Source organism: Talpa europaea (genome assembly GCF_964194135.1).
Source record: "Talpa europaea genome assembly, chromosome: X".
Classification (NCBI taxonomy): domain Eukaryota; kingdom Metazoa; phylum Chordata; class Mammalia; order Eulipotyphla; family Talpidae; genus Talpa; species Talpa europaea.
The window spans coordinates 10,796,276-10,809,881 of NC_140081.1; the positions used below are offsets into that span (position 1 = coordinate 10,796,276).

General features: G+C 35.2%; 1 protein-coding gene across 4 annotated transcripts in view; it reads left to right on the forward strand.

The window, feature by feature from the left end:
- Positions 1 to 13,606, forward strand: part of CNKSR2 (connector enhancer of kinase suppressor of Ras 2) — a gene marked incomplete at both ends in the record, with an annotated part of 238,038 nt that overhangs the window by 89,676 nt on the left and 134,756 nt on the right. For all 4 annotated transcript variants that reach the window (XM_084259165.1, XM_084259166.1, XM_084259167.1 and 1 more), the window contains one exon: positions 12,095 to 12,214. In XM_084259165.1, the coding sequence (XP_084115291.1) occupies positions 12,095 to 12,214 (120 nt within the window). The remainder of the gene's footprint in view (positions 1 to 12,094; positions 12,215 to 13,606) is intronic.

Below are 13,606 nucleotides of genomic sequence, written 5' to 3' on the forward strand. Positions count from 1 at the left end.
ATCAACTGTCTCAACCCAAACCCAGTCCCTATGTCTTTTATCTGGAGGGTAGTGGAGGCAGTTTTCAAGAGGAAGGGGAACTTATTACTTATGAAACCCAGCCATAGCTAGGAATTCCCTGCCCTTCAACACCTGGGAAAACTGGGATAGGGAGCTGATGAAAGTTGTGAGGTGTGTCTTTTCCCAAAATAGATCTGTATTTAAGAGTGAGTAAAGAAAAAGAATGGGAAAGAGAAGAAGAGTATCCTCTTATGCATTGAAAGAAAATCCTTCCCCATGAACTGAGTTTAAGAAAATTTGTTTGTTTTCAGTGTGTGTCAAAAGTACATTGGTTCATTGATACAGATATAGTAGACCACAATAAGAAGGTAAGGTCATTATAAGGTGAATGCAAACTGAATGAAGAAAACAGTTTGTAAAACTAAAAACATGGAAATAGAAATTAAAGCAGACTGAAAGCACTCAAAAGCAGACAGAATATTGCAGAAAACTGAAATGAGAGAAATTTTAATGACTCGGATTTTTAATTAAATTAATTTAAAAATGAGAGAAGATAATGGCTATAGAGGATAAATTATGGTTAACCTTTCAACTAATTGTTAGTTTCTGAGGAATAAATCAATGGGAAATAATAAACAGAAAATTTAGGAATAGAAATTGTGAAATTTGGATTCATCAAAAAAAAATGGAAAGAAAACAATTTCAAAATATTTTCTGATCACATTTTGTTATTTCTGTGGCAGGAAGTAATTCTTCTTTCACTCAGCCAGTGGAAAAAGATGAGTGGTTTTGACTTCAAAGAAATAAAAATGAGACTGTATTCAGGTGGATACTCTAAAACCATAAATGCCAGGAGACAATTTAACAAAATCCATAAACTTTTCAAGTAAAGCAATGACTAAATATGTTTATGTCTAATTTATTCATGTGCAAAAGCAAAACAAAACAAAACATTTTTAGATCAACAAGGTCACTAAAGTGCCTTTTTGGAAAATGGCTTTGAATAAGTTTACCGAATAAATGAAGCAAAAGTTGAATTCTTGAATAGGCGTTGTGGTAGCAAAGAACTTGTAGTGAACAACAAGAGCAGACGAGGCAGTATCTTCTTGGTCCATTCACACTGCTACAACAAACAGGATGGGTAGTTCCAAAAACATTCATTTTTCATGGTCTGGAGTATGGCACAGGCCATTTCAGTGTCTGCTGAAGACTTGCTTCTTGGTTCAAAGACAGTCATCTCCTTGCTGTGACCTCACATGGCAGAAGAGGCAAAGCAACCCTGGGGTCTCTTGTATAAAGGCATTAATCTCATTCAAGAGGGTTCCTCTCATGACCTAATCGCCTCCCAAAGACTCCATCTCTGAATACTATCACCTTGGTGATTAGGTTTCAACAAATGAGTTTGGGGCTTAAGGGGAAAGACACAAACATTGAGTCTATAACTAAGGACAGATAATGCAAATATCACAATTTCTTTCTTTTTTTTTTTTTGGAAAAGATAAGACCTATATCCCTATATTAAATCACAAATACTACCATTGCTTTCCAGTGGAAATTATCCTCACATAACAAGGACTTCCTGTGAAATAGTATATTGAATCAGTACTATCAATAACAATAACACAAATACACAATAACACACACACACTAAAAAATGATGAGAATCTGAAGAAATTAAAGTAGACACACCTTACTACTAAGCGTGTGCATTCATAAAGTCCATTTTGAAAGCGAGTTATAGGTAACTTCAAGGTGCAAAAACACTTGCATAGTATTTACAGTATGCCTCAGGCACTTAAGTGCTCTGTATCAATAACTCATTTAGTCCTATTAGCAACCTTATGAGATAGGGATTGTCAACGGCATCTCCATCTTACAGGTGAGGAAACTGGAACACAGATTGGGTAGGTGACTTTCCCAAAGTGACAGAATTAGAAAGGATTTAAGGTAGGATTTGAACTCAGGGAATTTGTCGACAGAGTCTATGCCTATATCATCTTGGGAATATAATTTAAAAGAAATTCTAAAACATAACATTTTTTGTGGAACTTGTTTATGGCAGCATTATATAAAATAATGGAAGAACGGGAATAATAGGATAATGCTTTAGTAAACTGTGGTGCATTCATAGGATGAAATATTTATGATTCATGGTCACTATTTGAAACTATAATTGTGAATATATAATATTTGAATAAATTATATTAATATATCTAAAATATTTGTGTGTCAATGTTAAAGGAAAGTTTATAAATGATTATGTTAGGTAAAAACCAAATTGGAAGCATTATAAACAAAGAATAAATCATGACTGTTGCAAATTGAAAAAGGAAAGTATTCTGTATTAATATTTCCTGTACTTGCTTGATAACTGACTTTTTGGGTTTCAAATATCTTCCCGATTTTCTTCAATTAATTTGCATTGCTTTTATAATTAAAAGGTTTTTTTTCTTTAATGGGGTAACATTGGTTTACAACACTATATATGGTTTAGGGGAATAGGTTCATACCTCAGATGTATGTTACCAGCCCACCATCAGGAACTCATAGTCCTTTACCATAGACCATCGGGGCCTCTGCCTCCCTTAGTTCCCACCCTACCCTCTAATAGCCTCAATTCTACAGTTTGTAAAGAGAAATTGTTTAAGTATATATTCATTCTTAATATATTTAGTATCCTGATAGCTTTTAATGGATAATTTTATGGTACATGTAATAAAATAGTCAAAAATGATTTGGATAGTCCTTAGGCTGGATTTCCTGTTCACTTTTCTCATCTTTAAACTTGGAAAGAGTTGTTTAACTTAAAATTAGGAAGTAGTAGACTCTGGAGGGTAGAAAGCCAGGTAGGCATGGGGGTTGTTTGACTGCAACAGTGGATGGACCTATCTGCTGATATGAAATATAGGAATAAATGAAAGGACACTGGACAGGCTGAGTTTTTGGAATTCACCGTTAAATATAATGGAACAGATGGCAGAGTGCAGCCATAAAGGACAAAAGGAAATACTGATAATCAGTGTAATATATATCTGAGTGATCATTGATTAAGAATGAATAGTATTATAGTTCACCTCTGTGGATCTGATATTTCCCTCTCGGGCTTTGTCCCACATTACACATTCCATGGCATGTTAGAGCTCATCTAGGTTTTGTTCTGTACAGGTTCTTGTTGCAGCAGTTAATCAGCTCTAAGGAAACTGGTGTTTTCTTCAGTTCTGTACCTTACTTTCTTCTCATACTGGCTTCAGGGTAGCAGCAGGCCCCATAATAAAATTAAAATGATTATATTAATATTTTATCTTAAGAAATTTCTTGAAAAGAGTGGCACTCCAGTGACTGCATAACAGTAATTTTATATCAGAAGGGTTCTTTTGTCTGAAAAGGCAACTTTACCAATTAGACCACTGCTCTTAAAACTGTGGTCTTGGGCTATTGTAAAATGAATTTTTTTTGTATGGTTGACATTCAGCTTATAACTGTAGCATTTGAACATAAAATTATGGTCAGTCTCGTTAAAATATGAACTCATACTGATTTGTAGATGAAAAGTGTTAAGGTGCTTCATTATCTTCATAGTCAATGTGACCCTTCTATCTGGACCCCTGTGAACTATCTTTGTGGTCAGCCCAGAGAAGCGAGCTAATACTTGCTGAAATAAGCTTTGATTTCTTGAATGTTGTATTAGATTTTCTTAAAGTTTTGATACTCTGGGGGATAATTGCCTTATAAAATATTTTAATTCTTCACAACTGATGAGCAGTACAGGAAAGAAGAAATCCAGAGATATGATGGAGAAGGAAAATATTTGTCTTTCCTGGGACAAAAAGAAAGCATGTGTATATGCTAAATGGAATGTAGCCATGCATGAAGAATTAAAGTAGTCTGTTTCAGCGTGTGTTGTTATGATTTGGACAGTAAGTCAGTCAGTATACATGCAAACATTACGTTTGCTGAATGCATCATACATTGTAATAAAGTGTTTTCCTATTCAGACCGACTCTGAACATATAATTGTTGGATTCAGAGCATTTCTTTTTTGTTGGAGAGTCAAGTGAGACAGGATAATGTAGTAGAAAAAAACACTAATTTGAGAATTAAAAAGATTTGGCATCTCAACCCCATTCTTGCACTTACTAGTTCTGAACAGGATAAATGAGCCTCTCCGATTAAGTTGGGGGATTGAAATGTCTGTGATTTCTAAGGTCTAAATGTCATAATTCTTTAGAAACTAGCTGACAAAATCAGTAGAAAACAGTATGGCCACATAAAGTGATAGAATTGATGGACTGTCTTCATCTGAGACCATTATTTATATAGTCAAAGACAACATGGAATTTTAAAACTATAGTTACAGCCACTGCAAATGTAACGATTTTTCAACAAGCTAATTAAATCAGATTGGAGCCAGAAATCATATAGTACCTTGAACAAGAGAAGTTGAATCTAAATAAATGATTGAACTACGATAAAAGTATAGCTATACACACGGAAGAAGGACTCTAAAGCATGCCCTAGGACTGGGGGAGAGTAGCCAAGGAAGGAGAGCCTGTAGGCAGACACCCTCCCCCAGGCTGAGTGTCAGAACTCACTGGAGCAGATAGGTTGTAGCTTCACAACTAGCTGTGGTTGTGGCCACAGCTAGCTCACAGTTGCCAGGCCAGAGGCAAACAACCTTTCAAGATGCAAGCAAGTGATGTTGGTGAGAAGGCTCACAGAGAGAATGGGGTGCTGCTGTGAGTATGAGTCAGGGCGGGCCACAGGGTGGCAATCCCTGGCTCAGGATGAGGCTGTGAGATTACTGAGGAACTGCATGTGCAGAACTGGGTTTACCCACACACAAGCACCACTGATGATACTTGCTGCAAGAGCAAGGAAAACTGAAACAGCTTAAGGGAACCTGCAAGGGAAGCCTCCATCCCCCTGCAGTGTCCCTTCAGTGCCCTCTGCTGACAAAAACTTGACCTTGTGCTCACTGTAAAGCAGAAATGCTTGAAGAGTCCTTTCCATTATCATAGAGCAAGCACTGAAGGGTGAATTTTGAAACTGAAAGCCGGTACATAACTGGCACAGTGTGGATAGTAATTTTCTCCTTAAAACCAATATAACAACTTTGAATTTCTCAACTATCAGTGAAGGCATTGCTCCCAGGCCTCTGCTGTTTGTTCCCCATTTGCCCATAAACTGTATATAGGTAGTGTGTGGATTTTCTAGACTCTTACCCAGTTATAATGAAACTGCTTCACTCTTTTTTTTTTTGCTTTATTTATTTATGCGTACAAGAGCTGGGGTACAGGCCAGAGGTGTGTGTGGGGGGGTGAGAGGATTCACCAGAGACAGAGTAGGGAACAGAACAGGCAGATTGACTGAAATACACTGCTGAGGGGAGCAGCAGGCGAGTCATGAGAGGTCTGCTGCGCCATGTGGGTTGCTCCCTGGCCGGGGATTGAACTCGTGCTGCAGTGGCTGTGGATTGCTTCATAGGTTGCATCTTAACCCTTGCGCCACCAGGGAGGCCCCTGCTTCACTCTTGATATTTAAATCTAAAGTAAAATTAAATTATCTTCTTAATAGCCTACAACTTAGTTGAGACACTGATGTGTCCAGATCCTTGTTATTCTTGAACCTGTAGAGGAGCATACTCCTGAGGAAGCACTCTCATCTGGGAACACTGCAAGCCTACCTGGCTCTGTTTCCTGCCTAGGGAAAAGCAGGCAAATAGAATGGAGAATTTCCCGTAGCTGATGCTGGCTTCCAGCTGACTTTCCCTACCAGAATCAGAGAAGCAATGGAGCCTCTTGTCCCAAGGAAGTAGCTGGAAGTGTCATGGATCCATTTCTTGCTCATCAAAGCAGGTACATCTTTGGGGCTGATGTTCTCTCACTGTTTGGCACTGACCTCATCAGTCTTAGGTGATTATCACTTCAAAATGTCATTGCTGCGTTTCTGTCATCAGGAATATAAGAGCAGCATGGTTAATGTTAGTAATGTTAAGGACAAAGTCAGGTCAATACATTGCTGTAAACCGTGTTCCAGGTTGTGAAATCCTTGAGCTTAGTAGTTGGCATTTGAATTGTGTAGCAGACAGTGGTTATTGAATGATTGAATGGCTTCATTAACAGTGGTGCTGGTGGTAGTTTCTTTTCATCTTGCTTATTGTTTTGTTATGTGCTCTTTTTATCCCACACCATCAGAGATTGTAATCTAAAAAGGATTGCAGAGTTTTCTAGGTATTGTTGTTACTTTCTGAAACTCTTTGAAATTCTTAATCCTTGCTGTATACAAATGCAATTTTTACATTGGGTTAAAATTGAAGTTTAATCTGTTTTTTAAGGTAAAGAATTGTTTCTCCTTCGATTCTTGCTCATATGAGCAAGAAGTTTGATGCTTGGGAAATATGTATGTAAAATAATGCTTTTGAATACCAACTGAAATTAGTTTTCTTTCAAAATTAGCTACAATTGTTTACCCTTTGTGTCTTGTTAGGGAACCATCATAGTTCAAAGTACAAAATTGCTAGCTCAACAGAGATCTGACAAGTACCAAGGTACTAAGAATGCTATATTTCTGAATGAGTCTTATGTCATTTAGAGTTCTCATTATTTAATATTATAATAAATGTGCAATATTTTGTAAAAACAAAGCTTCTCTTGTTCACCAAATACAATGCAAAAGTCATCCTAAATTGACACAAATGCATGATTTATAATAATGAGTTATACTAATAGGCAGACCAAACAATAAAATAAAAGCATGCTCAGTCCTTGACCATTTTCATTGAAATATTATTGTATATCAGTATTTATTTTAACATGTATACCCTATCAAAATAAAGCTTGTTACTATTTTCCATGTCATTGACAATAAACCTGAATCATTTCAGCTATGCTTAATTGAATTAAATTTAAAATGTATATCCATTTGTTTGTTGTTTCCCCAGTATATCTTGGTTTTACATTCATGTCCCTTGTATATATGTATATGCCCCAAAATAGAAATGTCCTTTTGTAAAGCCTTATTTTATTTAACCTTATGAGCCTAAGGTTCTTTTCTATGTTAAATAAATTTCTCATCTTTTAATCTAATGATATTTCAATTGATTTGCCCCAATACACTTGGAAGAATAACTGAACAATCTTCCACCTACTTGGAAAATATTAAATAAATAGCTCAGTCACCCACTAGTATATGGTAAAGTTAGCGTAATACTTCTTTTCCTATCCTTTACCTTTTCACTAATATTTGCACTTAGAACATTTTGTGTGTTTCCTTATTAAAGTACAATAACTAAAACTTCACGTTAATCTAAAAGGTATATGATATATTCAATGATAAGGAAAGAATGCTACATGTTATTATTGGTTAATACATTAATGTAGGGTTGCCATTTTTTAACCTTTACATTGATTAAAGTGTTGCTTTTATACCTGTGTTTAAAACAATCATTTACTTTATACTAAACATGCTGTGCTCAGATTTTTTTTTTCTTTTTAGAACTGTTAGATTTGAATTAACCCACTGTATGTGTGTGTATTAGTAACATACATCTTTGAAGGGTGTAATCCTATACCTCTGAACCATATACAGTGTTGTAAATCAATGTTACCACAATAAAAAAATAAATAAAATCCACAGCAAAAAGAAATATATATTAAATATCGTGTTTATGTAGAGCAGAATAGGAAAACTTTGTTTCATCCTGAGAATATGCTTTATTTAATTATACTCATATTAAGATACTTTTTAAATATGAAATTAATGTGAACAACCTAAGAGGAAAAAAAATCACAAAATATAATTAAATCTAGCTCGTGACAGTCTTCTGTTTTAAAAGATTCTTAAGTCGTAGCTAACCTCCCTGTTAATTGCTCTTCCATCACTAATCCTTTGTTGACTTGGGTAGGTCATAGCTGAGTTCAGAGTCAGGCATAATACTACAATTTTATGGTCCTTTTTGCTTTATTAAAGGCATATTATTTGGTAGTCTAATTTTTGGTTCAAAATTTTCCTTGTTTTTAAAATAAAGATAAATAGAACTGAGAATTCTTTGGTATAAAGATTGAAAAAATAGTAGCAAAATCCCCTTTAAACATGTGGTTCCCAGTAATCTTGTTAGAATGGAGTTGTTCTTTTTGATGGCTAAAATTTCTTTAAATTTTCCTAAAGAGCTGTTTTTTCACAATTGCAGATCTAAAGTCCTTATCTAAAATGCATTCTAAATTGCAAGAACACTTGTAGGTTTTGCCCTTATATTTCATTATACTATGTAGTATCAACTTAATCATATAACATCGTCCATTGCAGAAGTAGATTTTATACAGTACACAATGAAATTGATCAAAAACAGAAATGAAGATTTAAGGATCAAATGAGATGGTAAGCATAATGATTAAGAATTCAAGTTCTTCTGCCAAGACAACAACCTTGATGTATTTATTTTGCCTGGCTTTCTCAATTGCTAAAGTGACTATAATAAAACCAATATCAGGAAATTGTTATGAGGATAAATAAGAAAATGAATATGAAATATTTAGCACTGTCCCAGAAACATGGTAGGTATTCTGTAATATTATGTTAACCTATAATAATGAAAAATGCATTTTCCTTGCTGCATTATAGTTAATTTTCCTTTTCTAGAAGATACTATTAGGTAGCAATTAGGTAGTTTTTAAATGATAACATAATATCACACAATTTCACTGAATGAACAAATTGACTTTTTATAACAATGTGTTAAATAACTTCCCTGGAAGTTTGCCATAGTACTCTTAATGTGGTTTCCTGCAATAGCTTGATGTATGATTCAGTAATGACTATAGGATTAGCATATAAAGTGAGGCCATTTTATACCCCTTCTAATTGGCTTATTTAATCAAGTGCCAGATGCTGCAATATAAAGGTTCTAGTACATTATCTCTAAAACAGGCAGCAAGGTTCTAGTGGAATTTCATTTCTAAATCTTTCTATTGTTTTTTCAAGGTCTGTAATGTGTTCATTTCTGAAAGCTTTACTGGTAAAGCCAGTGTTTTACTCATATTTTATATTCCCAGCAGACCTAACACATAGCAGGCATTTGGCAAACAAAATTACTCAAGAAGACGAAACTGAACAAATGATTTGCAACTTAATATGTTGGATTTAATTGGTATTTTCTTTTCTTTTCTTTTGTAAAAATGCCAGCAGTTTAGTAGTATTTCTGCCTTATCTCTCTACCCTACTCTGAAGTACTTCCATTGTATGAATAGGAGTGTTACATGAGACTCTGAATATTGAAGTACATGTATACATCTATTACCTTCCAGTTTATGTATGCATTGGACTCCTTTGAAATATGTATCAATTTGTAGAAACCACAAAAGTTTCTTTTTAGCTTATTGATTTATTAGCCTTCAGATTATCATTCAATCCAAGTATCCTGTACATCAACCATTCAGAATTATCAGTGTTATCCCTCCCCGACCCTTAAGATAAAGAAAGAATAAAAATAAAAATATTGCCAATCAAATGTGGGAGGAAAGGAATAGTTAAAAGATGTAGATCTGCCCCAAAGTGGTTTTTCTTCCCATCAAATAGGAGGAGCAGTTTTGAACTGTAGCCAGACTTTGTATGTTAATTGCTGCCATTCTGTTCTTTTCCCCATGGTTGCTGATGAATATTTTCAGAAAGAAATCTCACACACACACCCCTCAAGATGGACCACATAATATGTGAGACCCAGTGCAAAATGAAAATGCCAAGCTCCCTATTCAAAAACAATTAAGAATTCCACCAAAGCAACAGGAGACCCTAATACTAAGCATAGGCTGGCAGAGGTGGGGGTGGAGGTGTTCCTGTTTCTAAGGGGTGGTCTTCCTATTGGCATTTTGTAAGGCCTCCCTGGTGGCACAAGGGGCTAAGACGCAACCTATGAAGCAGTCCGCAGCCTCTGCAATACAAGTTCGATCCCCTGGCAGGCCAGGGAACAATTCACAGGGCGCAGCAGACCTCTCCTGACTCGCCCACTGCTCCCCTCAGCAGTGTATTTCAGTCAATCTGCCTGTTCTGTTACCCACTCTGTCTCTGGTGAATCCTCTCACCCCCCACACCTCTGACCTGTGCCCCAGCTCCTGTATGCATAAATAATAATAAATAAATCTTTTTAAAAAAAAGAAGCTCTTAAGGGTAAATACCTTCATTGTATCTGAGAGCATTCAGACTCAAACATCAGAGAGAGCTAAGAGATGTGAACTACATCATCACCTTGCAGTGTGATGCCTGATCTTTGTTTGTAAGATGGTTAGCAAGGCTGTAAAATTAAGAACAATAAGATAGTTCATCTTATGACTAAGGATTAAACCTGTTTTGTGTAAAGAAACCAATAGGGAGAGAATAAGTATTTAATTAGTGTCTTCTTTGGATAAGGTCCACATTAGGCTCTAGTTTTACACATTGTCCTGATTTGTCATATAAACCATAAAAAAGTAATTTTTATTATCCCATTTTCTACCTGAAGAGACTGAACCTCAAGTATATAAAAAAGCATTTGATGGCATCTTGCATTACAGGAAGTAAATGGTTGCCCATATCTGTTATTATGCCAAGTCCACGTTCTTTCTGTGGGTATCAGTGAAATGTCTGTCTTCAGGGGCTAATCGCCACAATAAATGTGCAGCCTCAAGAAGCAGATGCAAAAAGCAGGAGAGTAATTACGGAGGGAAATTTAGCCTGGCAGTTTGTGTCATGTGAGGAAGCTGAGCCCAGCACAGACTGAGGCCACGGTCCAAGTATAGAATGCAGTCAATGAAAAGAGAGTCTTTATTATCCTGACCAGGCACAGAGCTCTCCCTACCTCCCTACCCCCACCAGAGCAAAACAGTGGTCGCAGAACAAATGTGACATGTTGGGGATGGATAGAAGATAACATTGATTGCAGTAAAATAATAGCTCCTTTTACAGTAAAGGGGAACAAAATTTCAAATGATGGGCACAAGTCTTCATTAAGTACAGCGAGAGTCCGCGAAATATATAAGGGCCAGTATATTTTAGAGCAGTGTATTCCCAGTTTCGTTCACTTATGTTCCACTTTGTTCATGATTTTGCCATGCTTAAATCTTAACCACACCATTATGGACATAACAAATGTTTTAAATGTGTCATTCTGTATCAACACAAAATGGATTTATCCTAACTAAACCATTACCTTTCTGTCATCAGTCAAGCCACTCATTGTTAAAGCTCATTTGCTTATCAGTTTATTCAACTAATATTCGTTGAGTGTCTTGCCTGTTCTAGGACCTATCTGCCTGGTGTGGGTGGTTGGTAAGCATGGGAGTGACAGAAGAAGCTAGAGTTGACTAGGACATGGTTCCTACCTCCGAGGGCTCCAGAATGAGGTAGTTAGCATGCAGTTTTAGAGTGTTCTTCGGACTCTTGAGAAAGCAGGATTGAATAAATACCAAACTTTGCCTAGAAGAGGTGGGAAATTTTATACAGAGATTACTTCAAGCAGGAAAGTCTAGATGAATAAGTAGGAAAAGTTCAAGTAGATTTGGGAAATTACTCTTTCCTGGACCTTGGCTATTGTTTCTTTTTTTGCTTTTTTTAATTGAGGTAACATTGGTTTAATTGAGGTAACATTGTATGATTTAGAGGTATATCTCTCCCTTGCTTTGTTATTACCATATCAAACCACCTTTAAAACCTTTCTGATCACGAATTAAAAAAATCATGTTTTTTTAAATTACTGAGTTCAATTCAATATGATGGTTATTATCAAAAAGTTCTCAGATTACAATATTGATTGTTTACAAACAATCATTTTTGGTCTGATGAATAAAATAGTAGAAATAATATATAACCATGACTTTCGTGTATATTTTGATATATACTTCTGAATATACTTTACTTTAGAATATATACTTTAGAATATACTTTAGAATATAGATGTATATTTTCACTTGAATATCTTACACAGATTTTACAGAATAAAATGCCAACTACTTTCTTCTATTTTTCTTTTATTTTTTGTTGTTTGCAAAAAAAAAAAAAACACAAGTGATTTATACATTACTTATGTGTTTATCGTAATGATTTTTTTCTTTTTTTTCACTTTTAGTGTAAAACTCTTTCTGGAGTCTGTGACCACATCATATCTCTGTCATCAGATCCTCTCGTTTCACAGTCTGCCCACCTGGAAGTGATTCAGCTGGCAAACATCAAACCAAGTGAAGGGCTGGTAAGGGAGCCTGTGTTTATCACAGCTACCATCCATCAGCAGGCAGCTAATAATGATGTGGGCAAAATAACCTCTGAATATGGGAATCCATGAATCTTAACAAACACGAAACATTTTGGTATGTTTTTTTCTAGAGGAGGTTGTTGGGAATTTGTCATGATAAGGTTTTATGAAAAAGAGAATTTCAAGTGGTGATTTCTGAATTATCCTGCTTACTTTGGTAATAATTTAGCTTTTATTGCAACTATCAGCTCCTACCAAAGTTCCTTAGCTTACAGGAAGTTTTGGAGTGTTCATATTAAAAGAACCACAGTGTTACCTGTCCATGCAAGTGGGTGTTTTGTTTGTTTTGCTTTGGTTTGTTCTGGTTTTAATAAGTCTCTCTACCCTGAGGGTGGATAAACTAAACAAACCTGATATTCTTTATAACTCACTTCCGTTCTTTCTTATAAGGATGAGTAAGCAGGTGGATATTGCCAAAACTAGGCTAACATCTGTGAGATTTTTTTTTTATTATATAGTAATAAAGATGATCATCTTATCTTTTGTTCACCTGATTGTATTGGTTCTAAATTTAACCCAAAGGAAAACTTCTTTAATAAATCTCTAGAAAGAGAGCAAATAATATTATTAATGAGTGAAAACAAAATAGGAAACAAGCTAGGGAACATATTACCTACTGCACAACTATTGAATGTTAGTTTGGTTCTAAAATGTTTCTCATTTCTCCCTGTAGATGAATTTTAAAATGATATCATTTATGATATTTTAGAAAATATCTTTCTAAAGGAGCATTAATATCATAAAATATATTCTTAAATATCTAATGTGGTTTAACATTTTAAGTGGATTTTTTTCAATTTATACATATATGCATTCATATATTTACATATCTGTATAGATATACATATCAGTCACTGACTTTTCTTATGATGTGTGGCAAATAACTTTTGGGTAACCATACTTCCTCATGCTTTTGTGACTTATCAGTATTTTCCTAGGAAGATGGAAATTAGCATATCACATGTAGCCAAAGAAAATGTCAGCATTGTAACTTTTAAGTGTTTTTTTTCCTAACTCTAATGGCCTTAAATGCTTATTTCTAACATTTGTAAATTTATTTGAAGTAATATTTATGATTTTAAATTCTTGCTATCCCTTTTTGTTGCCTTTACAAAGTCCCATGTTAAAGCCTCTTTCAACCTATAGTAAAGATTTTCCTTTCTACATCTCCCTTTTCTGTAGTTATGAAAGAAAGGAGAATCTCTAAGCATGATTTGTAGAGTGGGAAATTATGAACTAATATTGTGTCATGTGAGACTGGGTATCAAGGACCTGGATACAAAACACATAAAGTATAGCTATGAGTGTTACCGAGAGGAGATGGAGAGT